The sequence below is a fragment of the Brachyistius frenatus genome, unplaced genomic scaffold, assembly GCF_029030835.1.
Source record: "Brachyistius frenatus isolate BFR_SWC_R1_liver_20210118 unplaced genomic scaffold, ASM2903083v1 Contig_93, whole genome shotgun sequence".
NCBI classification, from domain to species: Eukaryota; Metazoa; Chordata; class Actinopteri; family Embiotocidae; genus Brachyistius; species Brachyistius frenatus.
The window spans coordinates 798,087-825,940 of NW_027210692.1; the positions used below are offsets into that span (position 1 = coordinate 798,087).

General features: G+C 39.6%; 1 protein-coding gene across 1 annotated transcript; it reads right to left on the bottom strand.

Moving 5' to 3' along the window:
• Positions 1 to 248: 248 nt before the first annotated feature.
• pld1a (phospholipase D1a) lies at positions 249 to 27,773 on the bottom strand. Its single transcript, XM_069710669.1, has 26 exons — positions 27,615 to 27,773; positions 18,424 to 18,639; positions 17,568 to 17,737; positions 17,105 to 17,247; positions 15,839 to 15,950; positions 15,469 to 15,534; positions 14,812 to 14,870; positions 14,530 to 14,622; positions 13,442 to 13,594; positions 12,761 to 12,910; positions 11,716 to 11,799; positions 10,059 to 10,140; positions 9,269 to 9,379; positions 8,980 to 9,165; positions 8,063 to 8,279; positions 7,800 to 7,928; positions 7,263 to 7,381; positions 6,673 to 6,786; positions 5,630 to 5,740; positions 5,281 to 5,369; positions 5,014 to 5,127; positions 4,764 to 4,813; positions 4,452 to 4,586; positions 3,736 to 3,889; positions 3,223 to 3,340; positions 249 to 2,641 (listed from the first exon to the last, which is right to left on the bottom strand). Exons 2-26 carry the CDS (start codon positions 18,605 to 18,607, stop codon positions 2,417 to 2,419), a joined length of 3,168 nt encoding a protein of 1,055 aa, XP_069566770.1. The 5' UTR covers positions 18,608 to 18,639; positions 27,615 to 27,773; the 3' UTR covers positions 249 to 2,416.
• Between the last annotated feature and the right edge of the window lie 81 nt (positions 27,774 to 27,854).

The following is a 27,854-nucleotide window of genomic DNA, read 5'->3' on the forward strand; positions in this document are numbered from 1 at the left end:
TGTCAAGTTAACCATCTTGTCTGTTGTGCAACCAACCAAAATTGTTTTGTTTACAGTTTTGCAGAGAAGACTTAAAATTAAAAACAGAATTGAATGTAATTACAAATGCAAAATCTCAAACATAAAACTTAGACTGGATCTCCTTTGTAGAATGGCCAACTCTAATCATACATCATGATCACACGTTGTGGTGCTTTATTTAAATTTACTACTCTCATTATTTTCATGGGATGAAAAACACAAAAATCCCAAAGATAAATTGTATTTATTAGCCATTTAAATTACACAGTGTTAAATGAAAATATAGAAATTAGAAACACTTTCAACTGTACAAAAAAGTACATAAACAAACCAAAGGGTAGAGAGACAGGAAAAGAAAGCTGCATGGTAGTTATGACAAAGAAACAGGGGCTGAATTACAAATCCACAACCGTCCATACAACCATGCTATACATTTAAAAAACAAATGTTTAAAGAATGTTAAATGCTTCATATTCCATAAATAATGCACAGACAAATACACCAAGGGTAAACATTACAAACAGTACTGTCAAAATCAATAAAAATTGTAATGCAAAAGTGTTTGGCTTTGTCTAAACAAAGAGCGTATTTTCTTCTCCTTCATACTTTATCACTTCACTTAACATTCGTCAATCTTCTGGTCCCATTTAAGAAATCAGTATTTCATTATCAAATCCCTACAAAACAGTTCTCGTCTGTTTCATGAATTAAATGAGTGTTTCACATATTGGGTGTGAAGTCAACACCACAACACAACTGAAAGGCTAATTGTCTTTGCACGAGGAGACCGTGGATCGCCGCCAAGTGAAAACACTTATGTTGTTGATTTGTAATGTGCTTCCTGACTGCTTCAACGTCAAATTTTGTTTCATAACCTTTGCGAAGACCAAGTATTTGCTGTAACATTGTTTGTGTTTATCGCCCATAGCTCAAATCCAAAGGAGTGGTTCTTTAACTTCACATTCAGGGGAGGTTGGTGTTCAAAGCGTGACAAATATTAGAAATTCAAACAAATCTGGGAACATTTGTCCACATATTCACATCTACAGAGTCAGTCGCTTACCTCTCGGGTCTCATGCTATAAGTATCCCTAGAAAAGCTGTATTTCCTCTTGACACATACAGGCTGTGTTACATGACAAATAATAAAATGTTTGAAATACTCTTTTCACTTTGGGTAAAAAGCTCACTCAAGAAAACAGCTGGAACTGCCCTGAAACTGGAAAAAGTTGATTTCAAACTGTATAAAACCTTTGCTTTTGGCATCAGTTGCATGCTTTTTGGAAAATATGGTTTCATATTTTCATTGTTTACATTGTCTCAAAGACTTTTTTGACTTAATCAAAAGGCACTGCCAAAAGACTGAGGAAGTACATCTAGAAGAAATTAAGGATCTTTTCTAGAACTGTTCAAATACAGACTGTAATTTCAAGAAGCTAGCACCATCTGCTGAGCAAAAAGGAAATTACTCCTTTGAAGGTACAGTCTGATTGTCTCATCTTCAGATCTAAAACTTTTGTATCACAGAACACTTTCAACAAGAAATATAATGTCTCTGAAGAGTTTTTTTCAGAGGTGCGATTGGTCCATACATCATGGCAATCATGTTACGAAGATTTGAGCATAGTTATTGAATCATGCACCACATCTGAACCAGTAAAATTGTCTCCGCAGTGAAGAACGAGCACATTATTGATTTCTTGCTGAATAAAATTTAAAAAAATGAGATTAAACGCTTTTAAATTCAAAGAATTTGTCAAAAGCAGCACATACGCAGGATCAATGACTCATCAGTGAGCTCCAAAACGGCGTACATAGCACAAATGTATCGAACGAGCATACATCACAAATTCAGTAAATCGCATGCGGCACCATCTCTATATATTTCATGATATCGTCAACAGAGAGTTGAATATTTGTTAGCGTCATCCTTCCTCACCCTGGTCCCTCAGAGATCCTTGCATGTCTAAGGAGCTTCTTCCACAGTCTGAAGCTCTCCAAGCATCCAGAGTTGAAACTGATTCCCAAAACCCAAAGTTCATGTCCCTGTTTTTTTATCTCCACAGTTTGAATCCAGTCACAATGCGGTCGTACTCGTTGTCCTTCAGTGTGACTTCTTTGTGTTCTTCAAAGTGTACGTCCAAAAACTTAGTGCCGAACCCAATCAGCTGTGACCACTGTGTAGTGTTTCCAGTAGCAACCGATGTGAGAGATTTGTCATTGCCAAGCAGTCCTATTGAGCCAAAGGAGAACTGCCGATATGACTCCCATCTCTGCATTATATTAATTATAAGTGAACTCCAATGTTAAGCATTCAATGATGATCTTAATCCAGAGATTTCACTCAAGAAACAGTTCAAATCATATGCGAGTCAGTGGTGGTGGCTTCACGTCCTCTATGTCCAGATCTCAGTTGGTACCATTGACTCCTTCGTTCCGACAGAGGGCATGAGGTTCTGCTCGGACAGGAAGTCCAGAGGAAACTGGACCAGGAAGCCTCGGATTTTGCGCAGCTCCTCCTGAGCGCGGGCGACGTCAGTATGAGCCAAACCTGGCTTGGACTGGTATTGCTCCAGCTCGGACGTGTTTCTCACCAGAGATGAAGGAAGGCAACGAAATACCTGCAGCAAAAACACACATATAATTTGTGTTAAGTGAAGCCCTGGGTTTCTTTTTGCCACTCTATTTGTGCTGATCTTGAGATATTGGACACAGTGATGGACCAGCTGATTAACTGAGAATTAAATATCTAATCAATTTCCCAAAAAAATAAGCTCGAACTTCGAGAGTTCAAATCCCAGCTGAGCCAAAGTCTGAGATGTCCACAAATGACAAATGTGGATAAATCATTTTTATTAATGTAAAACAGTGCTTCCCACAGGTTGCGAATTTACCTATGGCGGTAGGTGGCACAGTGTGACAAATGTGCATGCAGACACTCATGCAGTTTAGAGGAGGAGAGTGTATCCCAGGTTATTTTCTGTAGCTACAGTTTACAGATGCACCCTAAACGCCACAACTGTAGACCGTGCATCGATGCTGCAATTTCTTGATGTTCTCCAAATGCTGACGATGCTTAGTCACAACAATTTATGTTCTAAAAACTCTTACATGTAAACTATCAGTAGATTCTAGCTTTGCAATTTTTCAACCAATTGAATGCACCTTGGTTTCCCCATTTAAATTAGCATGTCCAATCTACCTTCTCATAAATGGTAGCGTTGCGTCCAGCTGTTGTCATCCAAACCTCCTTGTAGAAACGGTCACTGATGGGGTCGGACAGGTCGATGCTGGTGTCAGTGTGGCCTCCAAGGATAGTCCTGTTTAGAAAAAGAAAATATAGAAATGTAAAAAATTAAATATTAAAGGAAGGAGTTCTTTACAAACAAAAGTTAAGCTGAACCCATGTTAACCTACATCTGACAAATAAAACCGAATTGAAGTGAGTGTAAATGTTTGTCGAATAAAGCCACTTTAAAAAAAAAAAAAAAAACTGCTCAGATCTTTTGTTTTGAGAGTTACATTTAGCCCCCCTTTAAATGTTTATAGTGATATTTTTGATTACAGCAATGAGGATAGATGACATGACAAGACAATGGATGAGAAGATTAATTAAAACATTAAATTAACACAGAACCTTCTATCAAAACGTTCACATGATTGCCTTTTGCTTCCGGAGCGTACCTCACTGACTCTCTCTTCCACAAACACCCACCTGAAGCATTCGAGGCGTAGTTGCAGTGCGTAGGGTCCAGCTTCGTATTCTTTTCCATCCATCACTGCGGAGACCTTTTCAGAGTCTTCAACAATCACTGCCACCTCACTGTCGCGTTTACCCAGCATGCTTCTGTCATTGATGTTCGCAGAACCTGCAACCAACATACAAAACAAGTAACTTAATTTTTGTGCCTTCACCTGACATGCTCTTGTTCTTGCCTCCTAAAAAAATTTGAAAAAACGACAACAACAACAACAACAAAAACAGCTGTTTACATAATGGGTGGCAAGAGTTGGAGTGGAGAGTACACTGACATATTAAGGCTCATAACTTTATTTTGACCTTGTTAATACTGTATTGTTTGTATAAACACAAATGAATTAAAAGATAGATTGACATCTAAAAGAAGATATTAAGAGTATTTAGGAAATCAGGGCTTTGATTTGTTTTTTATTTCTTGATTGTTGCTGTTAAGAAGGTGAACTGCACCTTATACACCAGCAGGTGGCACAACAGAGCCACGTAGCGCTCAGCATAAACAGTTATATTATGCATATTTGTTAGCTGTACACATGGTGATAGAATGGAACCAGCTTTCTAGTTTTATCACATTTTGATAGTGTCAAAGCAGAGCGGTTAGTTGCCTCAAATAATAGCTGGTGAGAAGGGCATAAGTAAAAAGTGACAGAAGGTGAGATGAAAGACAGACTAACCAATGATGACTGTGTTGTCGTCAGCGATGAGCATCTTGCTGTGGACGTAGATGAGCTCTGTCACTAGGCGTCCCTCCAGCTCAGCGTGAGTCCGCAGACCGGCGAAAGAGATGTAGTTCATCCAGTGATCGTCCACTGAGAAACAGAGGGGGGAGGGGAGGGGAGGAGAGGAGAGGAACCCAGAACAGAACATGATGAAGTTCAGAAAATATTGAAGTCGAGGATGAAATCAGAAGAATATTGGCACTTTCCACAGTAACTTTACTCTCAGTGATGAAAACACTTCATTTTATAGTTTATTCTTGAACGTACTCTCTTTTTTCAGCTGGGAGATGATGGAGTACTCTCCTCTGATCATAGTTCTGAGGAGACAGGAGATCAGAATTATCTTAAAGTAGTGTATTTAAACATCACATAAGTAAATCCTAGACCCAAATCAACTTGAAAGAAATAAAAAACGATGGATTTGTGATCACACTTCTGCATCCACTTTCTTGTTTCCCCTCCCTCTTCCTCTTTCAATAAAAAAAAAACCCTCTTATTAAAGAGTCATGTGATGCACCTGTAGTTGAAGTGCATGACAGCCTGGATGGCGTTGCCTCCTCCTGTGGTGATGTCTCCCTCAAAGCCAGGAAGCAGAGGGGTGACCACATACACGCGGTACTTCTTCCCCTCCCTGTAAGCAAACATAAATCATATAGACTTTGAGTGACTTGTAAGAAACATTAAGAAGAGAAAAGAATATTTTTGCACACTGTACGGGACATAAAACATCTTTTTGACAATCACAACTACGCCTTAAACAAACGGTTCAAATGAAGGGAAGTACTTGTGGGCCCTGATGATCCTTTCGATGATAGCGTCTCCGATCTTGTTGTAAACCGTCCTGTTGTCGGCACAGCTGATGAAAAACTGGTTCTGAGAGAGGAAACGGAGAGAAATGACCCAAAACGCAAAAGTTAAAATAGTTAAGGCTGTCAGGCTTTGGTTCTAAAAGTACAATTTGCAGTTTTATGCTACATACTAAATGAAGCATTTAATTTCACAAAGTCATAAGAACTACCAAATGAATACTAACAGTTCAATGCTTTGAAATACACCTCCCCTAACAATTTCATATTAAAGTAGTTGTCTTCTATTTTAATATCACGGCCTCACTGTGCTCACTGTGGGTTTACCTCGATGTAGATGTAGTGCTTGCTCTTAGCGATGACCTGGATGTAGGCAGTATGGATGGACTCCTCGTGGTATTTGATGCCCGCCGACCAGTCTGCTGCTGACCGCAACACCTTAAACACACACACAGACACTGAGAATAACTGCATCTTCCACTTGTTTCATCCCCTGTATGAATGTGTGTACAAAAATACTGTACCAACTACAGTGGGCTGCCGATAAGGCCCCTGTGGTTTTTACAATATCCAAGTATGGTTTTGCACTTCAGCAATAATCAGCTTGGTGTGAAAATGGGACAATGATCAATATAGAGGTAAATAAAAAGGAGAAAACTTTGTTGTATGAGGAAACATTGATCTAAACAAAATTGCTTTTTATATTTGTGTAATATTGTTACTTCCAGAAATGAATATGAGTGACTAAATGAAAACATTCCTTAGCAAATATTTATGCCAGAAAAAGAACTAATCTTTTCAGATCTGTCCATTATATCCCAGTTTATAACTTATATAAACAGATTCAATCGATAATTAAAAATACTCGTTTAGATGATGTAACGTCATAAAATATACTTTCAAAACTACATTCACAAATAGCTTTAAAAGATACAAAAATAAAAGAGTACATTGTATACACAAAGGTGTCATTTCAAAAACACACGAACACAAAACCATTTGACAGGTGAGACGAGGAAACAAACACTTTCTTTCACTTTTAGTACAACACAATGGGATCTTCATGCACTTCTTATTTTAGACGCCTGTTTCACTCCGAGGTCGGTTCCTTACGGCTAAAAACCCTCGACTGTCAATCGCAAGTACAAACCTTTGTAGTTATATAACTTTCTGGCCCACTGAGAATTTATTTTCTCTTTTATCTGTTGCCAGCTTGACTGCAGACTTAGATGTAGAAGATGTGGGGAAGAAAGAGTTTGTCCTGTGTGTGTTCTTGTATTTTCTCTTTAATTTTCTACCAACAATTTCCATACATTTCTTTTGTGGGTGCAGTAAGTAAAAAGTGAAGTGTGCTTTTCCTGTTGTCTTACCTGCACTTTGGCATTAACAGAGTCAGGAACTTGGTATTTGATCTCATTTGCATTGGAGTGAGACTTGGGCAGCAGGAATGGATAAGACAGAGAGCGATACTTTGGCTTCATGATCTGTGGGAGAGACAGTTGGAGAATTATATAAATTCAGAGAGCGGAGGATAGGAAAAGAGTAAAAAAAAAAAAAAGGAGAACTGAGGGAAAAAGTTGGTTCCATGGAAATTCTGAGTGTGAAAATTAAGGTATTTTTTTTTCCACTGTTGCAGATAAACATTTCCTATAATTCAGCCAGGTTAGAGTTTATTGTCCTGTTTTATTTTTATGTTAACAACTCATGATGTTCCCCATTTAAAATTTACATAAGCTTGCTACTACTTTCTAACTGCAAGTCTATTATTAATCTACATTAGAAATAATAAAATCAATGAATAAAAGTAGGCCTTCAGTCTAAAAACAAGGTTAAATTTACCTACATAAAAAACGGTTTAAAAAAAAAAATCCTGTTTAAACAAGTTTAGCATGAAAGTTTGATCCTGCTCGACATCCCTCTGTGTGTTTGTTAATGTACACAGTGTTGCATGTAACAGTGCCTTAGTGAAGTTCCAGCGTTGAATGAAGTGTCTCGCCACATCCCGGGCGCCTTTGCCGTGAACCACTGAGGCGATGTCGTGCCAAGGCATTCTGGGAGTGGTGTACCTGTCGATGAAGTCTACACAGACAGGAACAAATAATTCAATGAAAGTGTGGACGTTTGAAGGAGGGGATAGAAAAGGAGGACAGCAAAGAGATGGAGTGAAGACAGATTTATAGAAATATCCAGACTCAATGAAAAGGAAAGAGGATGGGAGACAGAAACACAGTGGGGTCAGGGAGTTTGGTGAAGAGGATGGGAGAGAAAAAAGTGGAACAAATGTTGCAAGTGTTTTATAGGACTCCATATTGGTTTTCCAGATGACTACATGTTTCCATCAAATTGGTGTTGGTGTTTGTACTGGAGCTGCGGCTGCCTTCCATAACATGCCAAGCAAAAGAGGGAACTTTTAGAGTATGACCTAAATGTGTGCATGCGCATGTGTGCGTGTCCATGCATGCATGCGTGTGTGTGTGTGTGTGTGTGTGTGCCACACCATCAAAAGGTTTCTCCAGCTGGATCCAGTCCTTGTAGACAAAGTTGCAGTAGTCTTTTCCATGCCAGAAGCGAGTGTTTCCCTGTAGCTCTCCAACGCCTGTCTTCAGGCTTTGTACAGAGCCACTGCCTACACACATGCGCATATACAACAACAAAAAAATAGGATAGTGAACGTACTGCTGTTAAAATATCAAACTTGTTTTTCATTCATCCCCTACTGCTGTAAGAAATGGCGGTGCTTCTTGCCCTGCCTTCACGCACCTGTGCTGTCCACACTACTGACACTGTCCACGTGCTGCAGAGTGTGCTTGTGAAGGTGTCTGTACAGACTGAAGCGAGACATCCTATTGCGCCCAATTCCCTTCAGCTTAGGTAAATCCACCGGGTCGCTGGGCAGCGTCCCTCGTCCATTGCGAGACGCAGAGACGCCATCAACAGTGGACACGCTCTTACTCGATGGAGCGTTGGAAGAGACAGCCTGGGAACATTAGAAGATACACTTAAAAATCATAAAACAGTACTGAAATAAACCGTACTTATACCTCAAACTGGCACTTGAACCTCAAAGTGGTCATTTTGGGGACCGTCGGTGTAGTGTGGTGCTTCTGAATTATACTGCATTATAGTGCTGTTTGGTGCTGCTAATATTTAATCTACTCTCATTAATATAAGTGCAAGTATATTAGGTTGATAAGAACACGTTAGAATCCCAAGCAAGGGACAGGTGTGATTTTGAGTGGGTGGAAGTGCTATGGACAGGCCACAACTTCATTAAAAACAAAATTATTTATTGCCTTGGGAGCTTTACAATTTTGTATCATAAAATATCTTGCGTAAAACGTTAAGAGCCACCCCAAAACATTTGATTAATCATAGTCTTCGTAAACAAAATTGCACAGGGCGGATACAAAATAAATCATTTAAAGCCTACTACTTAGTTAGTTACTTTTGTTAAATACATATATTAACTTTAAGGTCCATAATATGAAATATGTTTATGTATTTGTGGATAACAATTTGTCTGTGTCACTGAAATACTTTTCCCAATTTCTTCTCGCCTCCTCCATCTTCTCATTTTTGAACCATTTCTCGGTTGAGATGAGAAGCACATTTATTGCCGACCGATCCTAAATGCAGACAGGACGTTCTAATTAGTTGTGTGTGTGTGTGTTTCTGACCTGCTCCAGGGCCACAGAGCGTGTCACACTGCCCACATCCGTCAGCCGGTGCTCTCTGTCGTCCCAGCGACCGTATGCCAGGTCGATCCCGCCCACGAAGGCCACCGATTGGTCGATCACTATGATCTTCTCATGATGTGCCCACAGATAGACGGAGGAGGAGACGTGGTCTGGATGACGCATCACCTGGACCACAAACACACGACACCCACAGCACACATACACTTGTCTTTACAGTACAGTGTGGATGCAGATATTAAACTTCACAAAAAGCCCAAATATAACTTACCTTGATGTTGGGGTGCAGGTGCATGAGCGTCCTCTTGCTGTAGCCTGAGTTGATGCCCAGGGCGAGCTCCACCTCCTTATACAACATTACAAAGACTCGCACTCCCTGTTGCTGTGGACAGACGGAAGGTAAACGCATCTGGCTGTTCACACGTTACACTTGTTTGCAATACATTATGAAGCGATTCTGAGAAGGAATCAATAAAGATAGCTCGGACTAAACATTTATTTGTTAAAATATTGAAATAGCAACACTTCTGTAAATCTGTAAAAGCATTGTTACCAGACAAAGATGTGGAATATGGAACCTTAGTTAAAGTAATACTTTTTCACACCTGCATACCTACATGACTCTGCCATGCAGAATCATGCATATTTAGATGCTGAAGATCATGCAGTTCTAGTTTTTTGCAGATGAATACTAAAGCAATTTAAACTTTTTGGGGGTTTAATTAACTGCTTCTGATTTATGCTGAGCAAAGACTCTTATTTCCTGTGAACACATGGACATGCTCATATAGTATGTTTAGCTAATTGTAAAACGTTCAGTGGAAGTGGCAGGACAATAGCTTTATCTGAGCTAAAAAATACAGTCTTATGTCACTGTTAAAAATTGTGAATGTACAAATTGAAAAAAATTAAATTGAGGGAGTTGTATTTACTGACAGAAAAGGACATATTCCATTTGAGAGGATGTTTCTTTTTTTCAGGAGTACAAAGTCTATCAAGCTCAATTCTACGCCTGTGAGTCATTTCTCTCCCGTAGTGCTGGCAGTCTAATGCCTACTTACTGCTTTGCGTTTGAGGATACAGTCCAGCCTCCACCTGTTGCCCTCGACAACAGGTCTCTTCAGGAAGATTTCTGGACTCAGCCTGATGAAAAGAGAGAAAAAGACAGAGACCAACAGCAAGAAAGAAAGAGACATAAAGAGGGAGAAATGGTTAAAAACATGTGTATTCATCAAATTGATTTAAGCTACATGAAAAACAAATGTTTATTTTCATCATATTAGAGCCACCAAAACATCTACATACAGTCTGAGACATAACATAATGATATAGTCTCATGAGTCACTCACACTGGCATCCTGAGCTTACATGTTTATAATACCATTGGCTCGCATTACAAAGGCTGACACCTCATTGGTTAAGACCATAATCCCAGTGATTACTGACTTGGAACACAGAGATTCAGCCACATCAAACGGTTGCACATTTGACTCTGAGGGATCGTAAACTATTACATTTGAAATTAAAATGGAAAGAATAGTACAAGTGAGACAAATAATGTTATTTCCCTTTAGAAAACAAAACACTATTAAAGCTTTGAAAAGTGGAGAACAGTGGTATGATTCAGGGTAAATATAAGGAAGGAAAAGTTTATTTACAATGCAAAGCAGTCAACCCGATGGCATTTGAGGTTGTAGCGGCATCTTTGTACTGCCATTACAAATGTTATTGCACCTTCGGGGGACAGTAAAGTCTTGACTAAAACCGTGTCCGTCATGTAAAAACAAGTTTCTACTTCAAACATAGTGTTGTTTTGAAGACAAAATGTAGCATTTACTTAGTTTAACACTTTTCTGACCTTAATATTCATTTGTACACTTGTATTAGGTGCCTGAAAACACACAGCCTTTTGTCGGGTGGTGAACATGTCAGGTAACAAGTAAGACAAAGAGGGACAAAAGCGGAGAAAAGGGGGTGTAGCAGAAGTGTAAACAGATATGGAGACTGTGTCTTTCTGTCAGAGTATTTCTATTCTCAGTGTGAGGCTGTAATTAGAGCCAGGTCTCTCTGGCAGACTCTGACTTGTGGGTAATACATAATGTAATGTGCGTGTTGAACACTGACTGGTATCAGAGTGTCACGTTGTCTTATTATTCTTTGGCAGAAATAGGTTATTACAGCTATATTGTAGAATTTTCAGCTGGTGCATGACACAATTTTTTTTTACAGCATATCTACATACTGCTGAACTATATCACGGTTTTAGAAACTTTTTGTTTATAGGCCCCAATTACTACACGTACCAAAGTATATGCAGTAAAGGTGTGATGGCAAAATACTAAATATTTGCATATGCACATGATTCTGTAACATGACAGGTCATGCAGCCATGACAACAACTTTCCCCTCCTTTTTTATGATTGCTTTTGTTTTGGAGTTGGTTGTGGCATTTGCTTTTATTTGAGATTTGACTGCCCCTTGTTAATTAGAGCAGCATGGTTTGTTTTTCTGTTATTTTGTGTCTGCATCATTATAATTCCATCAGGTTTGGAAAAAGTTGAGACTGAATGGATGTTGCAGGGTTGTACTGAGAGAATAGACCTTGACCAGCGAGCTGTTCATTTCTGGGTTCTCACACTTCCGTACTGACAGCAGACACACCTAAACTAAATTATTTGGCATTCTGCAAGTGTACACACAAGACACACTGGAACTCACCACCAGTCAGTGATGAAGATTTCCTCGTTAGCCTCCTCCAAAGCGTCAGCCACATCCTCCATGTAAGTCTTTCCATTCACATACCTGCCAAGAAATATCAAATAAACTGGTGTGAAAACAGACATCCCTGTCACATGTGCTTGTGTTGATACATAAACATTACACAAGCAAAAATGTAAACAAGCACACAAGTAGGCAGTGTTTTAGTCAGAAGCATATACAGTAGACGGATAACTACTTCTGTCTTTTTCGAGCTAACTAACACTAAAAAAAACACAAATTAGTCATCAGCAGAGAGAGAAAAAGAAAGTGACGGAAAAGGTGATGATAGTCTATTTCCCTTTTACTCCACTGACTTTCATTACTCTGTAACACTCTTACAAGCTGAAGGCTACACCCATAGCTGTGTCATCATGACATAACTGCTCTTAATACACTCCTTCTTTCCATCAGCTCACAGGACCGCAGCACGTTTATTTCCTTGAGGCTCCATGCTGAGCACAAAGACGCTGTGATGTCATTATCACACAGATGATTCAATATCACAGAATCTGCCAGCTGAGGGGGAGAGAATGCAAATAAAGACAGGAAAAATGGCAACACAGCCAAAAGAGAGAGTCGACTTGCTTCATTCGCTCAAGCATTTCCATAGTTACCAGTGAAAGACAAACAGAGGAAGGCGGATATGTGTTTTTCTTATTTTTTGGGGGGATTTTAAAAAAATGTTATTTTTAACTTACTCATTAATGGGCAGCTTTCTTGTTGTCAACATAATTCAATCTATGAAAAATGGTTCTTAAATGATATATACAGTCCACATTTTAGTTACTTTCATAGAGTCGATAAGCCACAATTCATAAAAGGTGACACTGACTTCGACACACTGTAAATGTAGGACTGTATGTCTTTCAGGAAAAGTCTGAAACGTATTCAAACCTTATTTAACCTTATTTGTTTGCCGTTAATATTTGGTATCAAATGTTCCCTCGCACACAGCAACAGCAACAACATCTCCACCAGCTGTGTTCTGTCCCAGTGTAGTTACCATTTGGCAGGGATGTTTTCCTGTTCCTGTGCAAACGATCCAAAGCGGTGAACTCTGAGAAAAGCCTTCCCATGATTCCTCACGAAACTCTCGATGCTCTGACCCCACCAGCGAGCGTGTCTGTAGCTGCTGCACTTAAACACAAGGGTCCTGCCAGCAGAATACACACACACAAACAGACACAGAGAAACAGATACACAGTACAGTCGGCACATTAGAGGCAAAAAAAACAAGGCAATAGTGTGATTGACCTTTTTTGGGCACACTATTGTTTCCTTGCTGTAAGATAAAAGAGTTTGATAATGATTCCTAAAACACAATCAGCCCTGGGTTGAGGGTGTTGGAATGAAAAAGAGCGAGAGAAATCCCCCCCCCCCTCCCAGTGATTTTTACAGCTGTTTTCAGAGCTATTTGTTTGTCAGCTGATTGAATAGTGAAGCTGAATAACAAAAGGTGCCGTCTAATCACAAAAGAACCCTATGGACTGCAATTTTAATATCACAAACATATTTTATTTAACAGGAAGAGAAAGTCAAAGAGCAGATTCTCTTTTTAAACGTGTGTAAGTAGTATTAGCCTTAGCATTACTCAAAATATATGTGATCACTTCTTGGGGATCTTCTACAAAGTTCAGATGTTCAAGCATACACATGTACACATACACACACACAGAAATATAACCTGGAGAGGCTATCAACCCGGACTCCGTGTTTGGTCTCTGTTTCTTTGGAGTCCATCTTGATGCTGAACTCTTTATCCACCAGCAGGACGAAGGAGATCGCTCCCGAGTCTGGCTTCATGTACAGCAAGCATGAGTCCTTCACCACAAGCCAGCTGCAGCGCGCGCACACACACACACACACACACACACACACACACACACACACACACACGCACGCACGCACGCACACACACACACACACACACACACACACACACACACACACACACACACACATGCCATCATCATTATTATTATTATTGTAAAGATTTATGATTTTCGTGTAAACTTTTGCAGCTCTCAACTGATCACTGTGAACCATTTCTTAAAATTTTTTGTTTTGAGGAAAGGGTGTAGGAAGAAAATCATCATGGGGAAGTAGGTGGATGGGCAGAGCATTTCAAACGTGTGGGATTTTTTTGTGTTGTCTTTAGAAAATAACAATATAAACCGCTCACATAATAATTTGGCTGAGATAAAGAGAAGGAAACAGTCAAACTGATGAAGAAAGAAGCGAGTAAGTGCCTGTGCAGCTATGATGAAAATTTGGTTACAATTAAAATTTTCTTAGCAAACCACAAAAAAAAAATTGGGAAACATTGCATGAGAGCCACAACTAGCACTTTTGAGGATGTTATTATTGCTATGTTTTTAAATATATAATGGATAGTCACTGTACTTTGACACCCACACTCTGTTAGCTTCCTGCCAGAAATTTGAGTCTGTATATTTAGTTGTTGTTTTTGTACACAAAACCTATCACCTACATTGTATTCAAGTTTCCCAATTTAAAAAAGAAATAAGTAAAAAACAAAAACAAACATGTCATTCCTTCTTTGTGTATTTCAATAACCAAAGATATTGAAGAATTCCAATCATGAACTAAAGCAGAAAAGTAGTTAAAAAAAAACTGTTTAACTACTAAAATAAATTGTCAAACTATTTAAAAACTGTTGAAAAAACAGTTAAGAAAAGTGATACTGTATAAATTATGTTAGCATTGTAACTATAAAGAGATAGATAAAGACAGAGAGCAACATTCACACACCGTTTGGACCAGCGATAGCAGGCCTGACTGTGACCACAGCAGTTCATTCCAGGGATACGATGTCCGCCTGAGCGCTTATAGATCATCCCTTCCCTGGAAGAGACAGAAAAATATAATTAAATATCTTCTGAGGACTCTATTATGGGGTGTAAGGGGAGTATAAAACAACATACAAGCTTGTAAATGCACACATATAAATAAATAAGAAAAACTTGACTCTGTTTCTCTGGATACAGTATGGGAAGAAAAAGGCATTCATTGAATGAAGGAGAAAATGCTCACAGTCCTTTGGGTCCCAAGTCATGAATGAAAGACAACTGGCTGATGTCAATGAACTCCATCTGAGAATAGACAGGAAAAGGCGTCACACTGTCTTTCTTGTACAGACACACAACAAATTGTGAAATAAAGTGTTCACATCAACATGTGAGCAGGCAACTGATATGTCCACACACCATTTTTTATAACATGTGCTGTCACCTGAGACATTAACTTGAATTGCATCAAAATGATGCAAATAATTAATGTGAGAAGGCAACAGTCATGATACCATGGCAATGGTCTGTTTTAAACCTTGTGCTTTATGCTGACACAGTACTTTTATGTAGGACATATAACAGACTTGAGGCCTTCATCGTAAGAGTAGCTTAAACTGAAAGTAAACTCCTTGGGTGTGTTAACACAAGGAAGAAACAGTGCTGTGGGTAGACACATTCATGATGTGTCAACACTCAACTTGCCACCATAAGGGTTGCGCATGCAGAAAAACCCTGTTAATTATTTACTTTTGCAGTGTATCTTATGTATCTGTAGTGGCTGACAGAAATATACACACGTTAGAACAAACCTGAACTTAACGTGAAACGTGAATGACAAGCAGTCACCGTGACTGGGTAAGTTAATGTGTTGCAGGTTGCCTTGCTTAGTATGATTACTCACAGTATGGTGATATTTGCGGTACATGGCCATCCTCAGCAGCTTGTTCAAATAGTCTTCTAATTGTCTCTGTAGAAACACACACACTATTTTGGCCACTGTGAGTATTTTAATGACAAAATACATGCATATAAACATGCAGAGGTGCTTGCGCGCACGCACACACACACACACACACACACACACACACACACACACACACACACGGTCACAGGGTGTTTTAGAGGATATATGTGCCCGCAAGGAGGTAAGTGCCATGGCAACAAGCGCGTGCCATGAAGAGCTCCTCCCAATAAAGCTGAGATGTGGCAAGTGTCAATTTTCCAACCAGGAAAACAAGCTTAACGCTACAAATATAACTGTGGCACCTTACCCTCCTGCTGGAGACCTGCTCGTCTCGCACGAGCTCGTCTCCTCCCCCCCGGGGAAGGGAGGGCATCTCCCTCACCTCGCTCTTCCTCACTGTCCTTCTCCTCACCGTGTGGCTGAAAAGCAGAAGGAAGAAAATTCAAATGACTGAAGTACAAGCTCTTTGAAGATGTCCCCCTCCCCGAGATTTCTTGTAAATTCGCACAGTGATTGCATCTTTGTCCTTTCAGTCTGAGGTTCAACAATGGCCTGGAGGAAAATTTAAAAAAAAAAAAGCCTCACTGCTGTTATTGTTTATCAACCAGGAATGCAGGGTTGCAAAAATGTATCTATCTGAAAACAGCGTGGCTGTTATGTTTTTTTCTTGTGCTATTTGTTCTTTAAAAAAATAGAACAGCTTTTCAAAAAAAAAAAAAAAAACGACTGCCGAGTAACCCTGAGTAACCCCAGAAATGCCTCGTACACTTATCCCTGCACGAACACAACAAATTAAAGTCAACATCAGCACAGCTGGGAAAAACTCCAATCCAACGAAATCCAAGTGCAGCATTCCAATGCTTTCAAGTGTGCGCAACACCGGAGAGATGGAGAGACACAGAAGGAGGGAAAGAAACAGTAAATCAATGGGAAAAGATGAAGAGAGGTAAAGATAAAGAAGGATAATTCAAAAGTCAGAATAGCATTAATCATGATACTCGATAAGAAATGTTCCGAAATCTCAAAAAAGTACCAGACAAGTGTGTCAGTACCACTGTTTGACATTTTTAGAAATGTGCTCATTTATTTCCAATATTATTTTCAAATATTTATTAATAACTTTTATGATGTGCTAGATTTTTTTTTTTTTTAAACTTTGGATAGAACCAAGCTAACTGTTTCCTTCTTGTCTCATCTTTTTGCCAAGATAAACAAATCCCCTGCTAGCACTAGTTTAATAGCTTATCTCATGTTCCCCATGTGAGCAATATTGATTTTTTTTTTTTTTCCATCTAAATATTGTAAATTTAACACTGTACTTTTAACATGTTAATCATACTGGTATGACTGGCATTCCTCTGTAATTAAGTGTATCACATGAGGAGGCTAATTTTCCATTTGGAGACAAAACGCTGAGGTCAAACTATTTTATTATTAAAACTAGTATAACTTCTGCTCAAAGAATCTAAGTTGTTGCAAAAAAAAAAAATTGTGCACATGTAAGCTTGTGTTTATTGCTGTTTGTATACGCCCACATATGAGAGTGTAAATCTGTGTGTGAGTAGGCGCCGACCTGCGTGATGGCAGCGGTATCCTCATGAAGGTCTTGTACGTCCTCAGCTCTCTGTGCAGCTCCATGAAATGTTTCTCCTTCCTCTTAACCACCCAGGTAAACTCCCCGTGCTTCAGCTCAATCTTAAACACCGCTGGCAGAGACTACAGACACACGAGGTAAATATCTATCAGGACGGCAGATTTTAGCTGCTTCATATGAAGTTGGGTTCGAAGCAAAACACAATAACATTTAAAAAAATAGAATTTATGTGGAGTGGCATACAAATTATAATGAAATTCTTGTATTTAAGAAGAAAAAAAAACAATAGTAAAGGATGCAAGGGAGGATAAATATACACATATATATATTTGTATAACTTAACTACTATTTATAACGTAAAATATTGCCATAAATAAACAGTAACAGCAAAAATTGGAGCCACGCAGTTAACAAATACAGTGTTTTGGTGCACGTGCACTACCTTGTTGACACTCCTCTGTTGTGACAGGTTGAAACGGTCCTGTGCGGTGTTGAACCTCTCTACCTCCATGATCCGGACAGTAATGGGCACAGTGGGGAGGTAGACCTTCGCGTTGGCCTCCTTAAAGCCCACCGTGGCATACACCGCTGAAAACGGGATACGACAGTCCCCTGGGACAGAGAGCGAGGGCGGGTGGTTAGTGTGATTTTTTTCTGTTGCACATGTAGGAGTTACGCAGGCTGCTGGGGAGCGAGTAGGCTGCATCTCTGAGAAGTCGGCCTTTGTTCGAGACTTTCGTGCTTTGCGAGTGTGCAGTGGTAGGTCAAATGTCTCCGTTTATTCTCAGGTAAAGTTTGTAAGATCTAAATTATGTAAAGGAAACATCCACCCTCATACTCTTCCACTGTTAGATAGCAGTTTGGCATTCAGTTGAAATCTTTTTCAGTCAGTCACAAGCATATTGCTTTGAGTTTTTATGACCATATAACTTGATAATGATGATGAATGCAGTTCTTGGTCTATGTTTCCTGGAAGTTTAAGCACTTTTAATCTTACCAGCTGAATTGCTTCCTCACTGAAATAAGTGACTGCCTTGTTTGAAGTGGCTTTTAGATACTTTTCTGATTATCCTTCAGATTTATTGTGCTCGAATTTATCAACTATGCCTCAGGGATATTTGTTTTTGTTTGTTGCTCTTTTGGTCGTCATCATGTGTTTGATGGAAATGATTGTGAGATTCTACCATTTGGTATAAAGCAGATAGACAATCAGGCAACACACACACACACACACACACACACACACACACACACACACACACACACACACACACACACACACACACACACACACACACCTAAGTAGTTTCCATCATAGTCGATCTCCTCTCCCTCCCCGATGTCCAGCTCTCTGGCATCTAGGCTTTCCACGAGGTCAACCATCTTGATACCGTCATGTACGTCTGGGGCCACTGTGGTGTCAGAAACTTCAGAGTTCACCAGGTTGAGGCTACTGGTCGTTGGCTGAGCCGTACTCAGCATGCTTAGCAGTCAGAGCCCAGAGCAGGGCACGCCTAAAGGAGAGCAGAGAAGATCACTTTGAAGTCAAAAAACACTTCATGACAGTGTGGACTTGTGTTGAGGGATAAATGTAAGTTTGTTGGAAGCTACATGACTGCTTTCTGAGTGTACAGACACTCCCACAGCGAGGCTCAGACATGTAGCTTATCTTACAGTATCTTACACTATCTTACAGTAATGCTTTTCTGACCCTGCTGTTCTTATCTGACAGTAATGCTTTTCTGACCCTGCTGTTCTATCAACAGATTCAGATAAGGACCACAAGGATGCAGAACAAACACGCAGAATATGAGACAAATACTTTGAAGGGAATTTGGTCAATAAAGCTGATTCTGAGAGAATACAATGTTGTAGTCATAAAATTATACAATGCTTCAAATATGAATGATGCTGTAAAGAAGCTACAAATTCTAAAACATGGATGCTTCTCACAAAGACAGCACAACAGATCTATGCAATCACCCCAGTTTCAAGGTGGACAACCAAGATACGTTTCATCAATTCTTCATTCATCCTACCAAATGTCACAGTGAAGTTGACATTTGATCTTTGGATATAAAATGTCAGCACTTTTTCATGCTTTCCTATTAGATATTTGTAGGAAACTTGGTCATTATTTACGTATGAAGTCTTAAATTATGGTGACAAACATTTCTTGTAACGTCACAGTAATCTTGACCTTTGACCACCAACTTCTAATCAGTTTATCCTTTGAGTCCAAGTGAATGCTTGTGCCAAATTTGAGGAAATTCCTTAAGAGGTATAACAAAATTATTTTGACTGACTATATATAAAAAATACATTCGACAATTTTTGTGCTACATACTCCAAAACACTGAGGTTAAAGACATACTGCCATACTTCTAATATAAAATGCCATCATTAGTTTGATTTTGTCACCATAATATCCAACATTGATTTTCTATTGAAAAAAAAAAATAGGATCCGTTAGTTTAGATCACGTCTTTCTTTCGTCAGTAGTGCAATAAAATCTACAATACATGTACTGTAAATTCGTTCTTTCTACATCTTTGAGGTAAATGCCCTCATCACAGATCCCAATATTAACATACAGTGCAGCAGACGACTGTACATGTTCTCATGTTTAGTAGGTGTTTACTCTGAGCAAAGAAATACGGGAAACCTGCCGTCATCAACACCCTGTTTTAGTTTCACTAGTACCTCAATGCCGAGAGAGCTTTGGTTAAAATTTGTATAATAAACAATTATTGTGACACCAAAACCTGTTTAAACCTGTTAGAAATGACACTTCTGTGTGTTTTCTACACTCCTGCTCCAATTTCACTTTCAGTCCCAAGAGTATCTGAATCTATGAAGGTTTGCATTACTTATAGGATAAAGGCAGGGTGTGGAAAACACCAGTGCAGTGGAATTCACATTTTACAACTTCCAACATTTAAGGAGGACACTCTCCACAAAACATACCACGATAAAAAGAAACACTCAATATCTCCTAGCTGTATGTTCAGTCATCTAAGACTATAACCCCCCAAAAAACACTTCCCTCAGACTCTATGAAGTATGAAAAGAATACAACTCAGGAGGAGAGTGAAAGAAAGAAAAGGAAAGAAAGAGGGGCCCTGACTCAGCAGAAAGAGTCTGAAAAGAGATTTTAACAAAGGGTTGATTGGAATTTTACATCCCAGTGGATCATTTTCCTGCACTCAATAACACTGAGTTCCATGTTTCCCCTTAATTCTTTTGAATAAAATGCTGTCAGCTGTATTATTTTTTTAGGTACTTGTTACATAATGTAATCAACAAAAAAATGCTAATGTCTCACACTGCTTTTATAATTAGCTTGACTAGAATGTGATTAATATTACTGCAGAGGATTTTATATAGGCCTGCTGGCCAAAAAGATTCACACTGAGGAGGAAATAGTGATTTGTGTGTTTACAAGTAGAGAACAGATGCCCCCTCTGCCTCTGCCTATCTAATCCCAGTTCACAGTGTTCCAAAATATATGTAATTATATGAAAGGATGAGAAGAACTGATTTAGATATGTAAACATCTGACAGCTTTCTGATAAAAGGCAGATAGAAAACAGTCATTAATTAAACAAACACCAGATCTGGACGAAAAGCAAAAGAGTTTTCCAGAATTGAGGGCTAAAGTCACAGACAGCCGTGAGACAGAACTATCAAAAGTATTGCGGTGGTTCTAGCAATTTGATATTATATTGTTAGCAGAGGAACCACTAGGTCACTGTCACTATCTTAAAGAAAATATTTAGGATGTGTGTCTCTTTCTTATGGGAGGAGCAGCACCAAGCGATGAGGGTTTGGTGATTCATCAGATTTCTCAACCACTTTTCTGAGGCAAGTCGGGGTGGGAACAACACCCAAACACCGAGAACAATAATAAAGTGAACTCCTTTTTTATACTAGGAAAAATAAAAGAAGTCACACTCCCCAGGAATCCATTGACAAGATTCGCTTAAACTCAATTTTAGACAATTTATTCCAAATGGCACATCTTGAAAACACACTCTGCTCACACAGAATGAAACACCCTTCCTGCCCAGCAAAGTCCTCGATTATCCTGTCTGGGGCTAAAACTGGTGAGGACAAGTAAATAACACAGGAGCACGTAAATCAACAGATAACAGCTTGACAGTAAATATTCCCACTCCGCTGGACAAGAGCCAACATGCTCAGAGAGCCAGGGGAGTCGCCAGCAGGCACCAGCTGCCGGCACCGACGGCATCACTGCCTGCTTCCACTTGCCCCTGTGAAACTATTTATCCTCGTCATTCATCCAGTTGTTTTATTTGAAATGACAATGCCAAAAATAAACAATGAGGTTGCTTTGGCAGACTTTTTAGAACTCATATTGTTTGCTGATTGTAAATAAATCAACCCGCTCAAAACTTTGGGTAACAAAATAATCAAGTGAATTCTTTTCTGTTTTTTTTCCATCACCACTGACCTTGATCTTAAGAAAGGACGTTCTTCAGTTTCACATTTTCAGCCCGCATTTCAAGAGACATTCCTATCCAAACTATGTTTATCCATTTCTGAATCAGCACAGCTATCACCAGCTCACTTTGCATGGCCACATTCAATGCAGGACAACGGTGTCGGAGATGGTACAGCTCACAGCTAAGAATAGTGTGACATCTGCCAAGCATATACAATATAGCCTAGTAATTACATGATGCTCGCTCTATTGTATTTAGCCTCTGAGCATCATGCAGTTGTGGGTCTGTACTTAGTAAAACTGATTCGTAGAAAAAAAAAAAAAAAAAAAAAAACAATGTGTGGAAGAAAAATGTGAATCGAAAACCAATAACAAAATGTCTACACCTTGTTTGGATCATTAAAAATAAACTGGATTTTTTTTTTCTTTTTTTCTTTTTCTTTTCTGTATGATATATTTAATTGCACAAGGCTGAGCTGGTTGAAATTGTGTGTGAAGTGTGTGCGATACTAGATTCCAAAGGGAGAATTTATGACAGCGCTGTTATCTCCCTGGCCTGTACTAAGAATATCCCTGACCCCCAACAGACTTGACCCACACAGAGGTTAACTGCAGAGGGACCTGGAATGCTGAATGTGGTTTCAACTGGAGTCAACAGTGCCTGCAGACTTAAATGTCAACATTTACATGCACACATATATATGCTAAAGCGGTGGCTTTCGTGTTATCCGTGACTGCAGTATGCAACCTGAGAGTTATCTCTCCGCTCCATTCAAATGGAACACTGCCTACTTCCTGCTTCCTGTCCTGTTGTCATGGAGATAGTTTGAACGTCTAGCAAGATATATAAATATCAACAAAAACAGCTGAGAGCATCCGCCTCTCCCTTCATGTGCTAGCATCCCTCTTAAATGTCAATTAGTGGGATGAAGAACGGTGCAGCTTCAGTAGAGTGTGGCAGAAAGTCAGGGGAAAAAAAAAAAAGAAAAGAGGAATCATAAAAGTGGGCACTCGTCAATTTTCAAAGTGACATGCAGGAAATTTGTCTCTCACCGAGAACCACAGTCATTAACTGCTCCACTTGGCATGCAGGGATGAACCTTTCTAAATTTTAAGGACAGCTTTTTGGATTGAGGTGTAGATTTTCAGGCGCTTATTATCCCCCAAAGGACACGATTTGTCTGTAGCTTTTTAATTTCAGCACACAGACTGCTCCAATGGACTGTTTGACCTCTGACCTCCTGTGCTGCAGAGCATCTGGACCAATATAGTTCTTTGTAACTTATGAAAGAAAGGGTTTGACATTTTGGGGAAATAGTTATTCCCTCTTTGATAAGAAGACTGATGCCACTCTCAGGTCTGTCTGTGAAATATGATGCAGCGAGATGTGAAAGTAACAATTCTCCATCGTACGAGGGACGATGTGCTGCACCATTTTCTCAGCTGTGAGCAGTTTCCAGCTTTGCCTTCTGGTTACCACAGCCAAGAAGTAGTGCAGCAAATAGTCTTTTTTTACACTTTGTTTTGTTCTGATAAAACAAAGAGAGATAAAGCTGGGCTTGCTGTTTTCTAAATTCTACTTGCCATGCTCTGCTAATCTAACCGGCTGCTGGCAGAACCTTCCTGTTTCATGGACAGACATAATCTCAGGTCTTTGAATCCTCATCTAACTTTACGACTGAGGCAATTAAGAATATTTCCCGAAATTCCAAACTATTTTATTAACATCATATAAAGACTTAAAACTTTTTTGTTAAAAAAAAATCCCAAGGTCTTGTTGGTCTACATAGTCTAACATAGAAATCCGTGACCCTTATTTGAAAGACTTGAGAATAAACAGCTCACCCAACCCAACAGTTTATCAATATAATAACTTACTAGCTTCATTAATGATCTATTAACGTTAACAAATCAAAGGTTTGCAAAGGTTAATCCAATTTACAGCGGACTCATTCATCTCGTACACCCCTTTATAATCCTTCACGTCACTCAGGGAAGCCGAGGAGGAAACAAGCAGAGCAACAATTGTCCATCTCTTTCTGTGTGGATATTAATGGTGGCCATGTTGACTTTACTGTCCCTCATTTGGTTTCATCCACTCTCCTGACATTTATTATACCACAACACATTTCCCTGTGTGGTTTTAACATACGAGAAGAAGCAATATGTAGTTTATTAGTGTGCATTTTTGCAGCAGAGCCTCTGGTAGCCCTGTTGCTTTAGCAGAGCAAGGAGCCATGAGGGACAGATGGGAAGGAAGACAAGGTCAGTATGGCCATGTGGATCTGCAACCAGAAGAGAAAAAAATCTGGATCACATTGTTCTGTTGCTTTCCAAAATTAAGTTTAGCCAGGAAGTTATATGTTTTACAGCCAAATTTTTGACTCACTGCTAAAAAAAATATCGGGATCCATGTGGGATGGTCCTGCCATTGGTCCAAATAGAAAATGATCATTGAGACTTTTGTCCTGTGTTTTCTAAAGTGCTTTTCCTTATGATCATTTGTAACAACTAATATAATGACTTGAATGTTTCCTTTCGAGAAACTTTTGGGGTTTTAGCAAATCAAATGAACGATGAGTGCTTTTTCAGATGGCATTTTTGAAACAACAGTGGTCGGAAACACTGACACCAAAACATTTATTCTTTGTACATATACGATAAAGTCTTCCTCACACAATATAAGGCAGCATAATAGTGATTTGTGATTTGTCTGAGCTATCGCTGGAAAAAAAAATTCTCCCTCCTTCAGCAAGTACTTTGCTGTTTAAGGTGGGAACGCAGCATGCCGTGGGTACTTCTGGGAACTGGGTTGCGCTCACAGCACGAGTCCTAAACCAGATCTTAAACATCTTGAACAGACTGTGGCGAATGTTTATATTTCAAACATGCTAAAGCAAATTATTCTGCTGCTCCAGGGTATCCTAGAGGGATCTTAGGTGTGCACCACATTCTTTTTAAAGGGGATTTCATGCATTATACTAATGTTCAAGTCTCGTGCTTGCGCTACTGTAGCTCATCCTCTATCTGTCTCTAATCTTTCACACCTCTCTAAACAGCTTAACATCAAGTAACAAGGTCATTTTCAAACAATTTCATTTTTAACATCTTCCTGTTCAGGTTACGTGTGACAATTTTGGGGAAACAGAACTGGGAAATAGTGAAGAAAATCCATCTTGAAAAATAGCTTCCATTAGGGATTAAAAATTGTACATTTGTGGGTTTTTGTTTTTTCATTCCTAAGATTAAAAACCAAACCAAGACAATATGAAGTGGTGGCACAATAATCCCAGCACAGTAAATCAATATATTTGGAAATGTACTGTGTTAATTATTTGCACTACATCACATTGACTTAGGTCCATTGTTGTGCTTTGAGAAAAGAAAATACGAGAAATCATTGTAGTGTAATCTGACATGACAGATTGAGAAAAAGGTGAAAACAACCAAAATGGCAGGACTAACGTTGTGTAACTATTTCTTCTTTTTTAGGTGTAACACAATGACAAATAATTAGTCCACGACAATGAATACCAATCTCATTGCTTATTTTAAGGTATACTGTCATAACTTCTCTTCATCACCTCCGAGTCAGACTTCTTTATCAGTGATCATCATACCTTACTGTGACTGTGAAACTGCATCTGCGTATTGAGCAAATTTGTCACAGCTGCTTCTTTTATCCAAAAAGTGCTCATCAATTATGTCCCTAAACTGAACTCTGCATATCCATCCATCTTAAAAGACAGCTGACACTCCTACTTTTGTCCCTTTACATGAGGTTTGCTCACAATTTTAAAGTGTCAAATTATTGAAGAGAACACTGGAGGCGGACTGAACGCCCATGTCAACATCAGCAGAGGTGCTGTCACTGATTGCCCAGCGAGTGTGAGGAGAAAAAAGGTAACTTGTGAAATGTATCTTCTATTCCTGGATGTGTGATAACATGCTTGACATTTACAAAGCGCCGTAGCAAACACGGTGAATTATTTAAAACGTTTTAAAAGACACCACACATGTCAACATTGTCTTTGCATGAGAGACCACTCCCACACTGGTACACATACATACAGCACAATATAACATAAATGTAGCTTGGCATTTATTGATCGTGTGGTGCCAAGCTCCTCGTGGCGCAGATGGTACAAAGAGAGAGAAAGAGAGAGGAGCTAGAAGGAGGGAGGGAGGGAGAGAAGCAATGAGAGAGGTCTGTGACACCTCTTTTTCTCTGCCCACACTAAAGCTGCCTATTATCTAATCCTTCGCACCATGGAAAGGGGGATAGGGACGGTCAGAGAGGCAGAGAAAGCAAGACATACAGTAGATGCCAGAAAAGAGAGAGAGAGTGCAATCGTCATCATCGGCGGAGTGTCGTTCTGCTGGTGGTGACACAAGGTGTCATTGTACTGGAGGAGCGAAGGAACTGCTCCCGGTCACTCTCTCTGTTCCAGCCAAGCCTGACTCTGGGGCGGCCAAGTTTGAGCCTGGAAATTACCAAACTGAAACTTGTGTCCAGACCACTAAAGTGACTCATGATTACAGAGGCAGGACGGAGAGAATAGAGGATGTTTGTGCTCTTGACTTAAAGGGTTGGTTCACCCTAATTACAACAACAAAAAAGGAAGATTTCATGACCGGGCAAGATAGCACTACAATCAAAGATAAAGACAGTTTAGGAACACAGAAGAGAAAAGCTGTGGGTGCTGCTTTGCTGAAGTGTATGATGTAGCAATGTAGAAGGTGGCGAGAGGGCAAAATGGCACAGTAAACCTGGGCAAATATACACATTGAGAAAAACTGTGGACGTCTTTTATCATCTGTGCCGGACAGCTTTTCCGTTTGTCCTGTCCACAGCAGCAACTGAAAAGAGCAGGACTGTCTCCTGCTTGACTTCGATTACATTTAAACTTTGTTTCTATCACACACAAAAAAAAGCAGTGAGAGGGTTGACAATTTAAAGGTTGAGAATGAAAGCTGTCCAATCAGCTTTCTGCTTTACAATCCTAAACATGATGAGACTGTAGTTGGAAATTTAAAACAGTGTTTGTAGGTTTTTGGTGAGGGTTCACTGTGGCATGAGTATACGAGCCAGAAGTCGGCATCTGGAATACATTTTCAGTGGTAAAGCTGCCTGCTATGCTAAAAATATTTCAAATCTCCTTCAGTCCTCCCTGAGAAAACCCAAACTTTAATAAGTTAAAACGTCTTACTCTAAATCTTCGAAGAGAACAACAGGTGGCTGCAGACCAAAACTCTTCAGCTCTACTATATTCTATTCTATGACTGCTGTGTAGCAGTATGTAAAACAAGCAAGATAACATGGCATGGAACAGACTGATACACTGAAACACACATGCACACGCTTAAAACCAGGTAGGAAGAAGAGCACCGAAGTGTAGTAAGAGTATCTTGACACCACTAAAGAACAGTGATGAGGTCATGTCTCTTTCATCGTGCAAAAGACTACTGAATGCCAGAGGTCAGAATCATGTGTATCAGTTGCAAAGACAACAGAAGAAAAGTGGAGAGAGAGTGGAGGAGGGTTGGTCTTGTATGGGCAAACAAAAGAGAAAAATATCTCCAGTCAGTCTTCCCATGACAAACTTTCAAAACAAGGTATGAGAAAGGAGACAAGCAGGCCAACACAAACACACACACACCAAGGCAGTGTTATGCAACACACTACTTGCTTCTGTATTTCATAAGTAAAAAAAAGTAAACACCCTCCACAAAAGGACCAAGAAACTCATCTCTACACCCAACTAACCACGAATCTTTACACAAAGACAAACAGACACAGCTGCACCTTGTCAAGTTAAATACACATTTGCTGTGAAGCAACACAACAAAAACTGATTCAACATATAGGATCAGTAAGAGTAATGTCAGACTCTTAACATGCAATACATTATTGCTACATGGTCCCACTGATAACCCAAAACCAAGGACTGACACAGAGACACATATCTCCCAAAGCCCATGGACGCAAATAGAACAGCGCAGACCAACGGAGATATCACCAACCTGCTCTTTTTGTGGACCTGCAGTCCACATGTTGGTTAGTCTGATCAATCCACTTGGCTCCACTGAAAGGACAGCAAAACTAAAACGCACTGTCTCCAGCTGAGCGGACAAAGAGCTGTAGAGCAGCAGCAGACAGTTCAGTCTGCACTCCTCCTGTTCTGGAACTCAGTTAAGTGTGGCTGAGAAAAACTAACTGTGAACTCTCTTCAACTCCTCAGGAAAGGAGGGGTCTGTGAAACT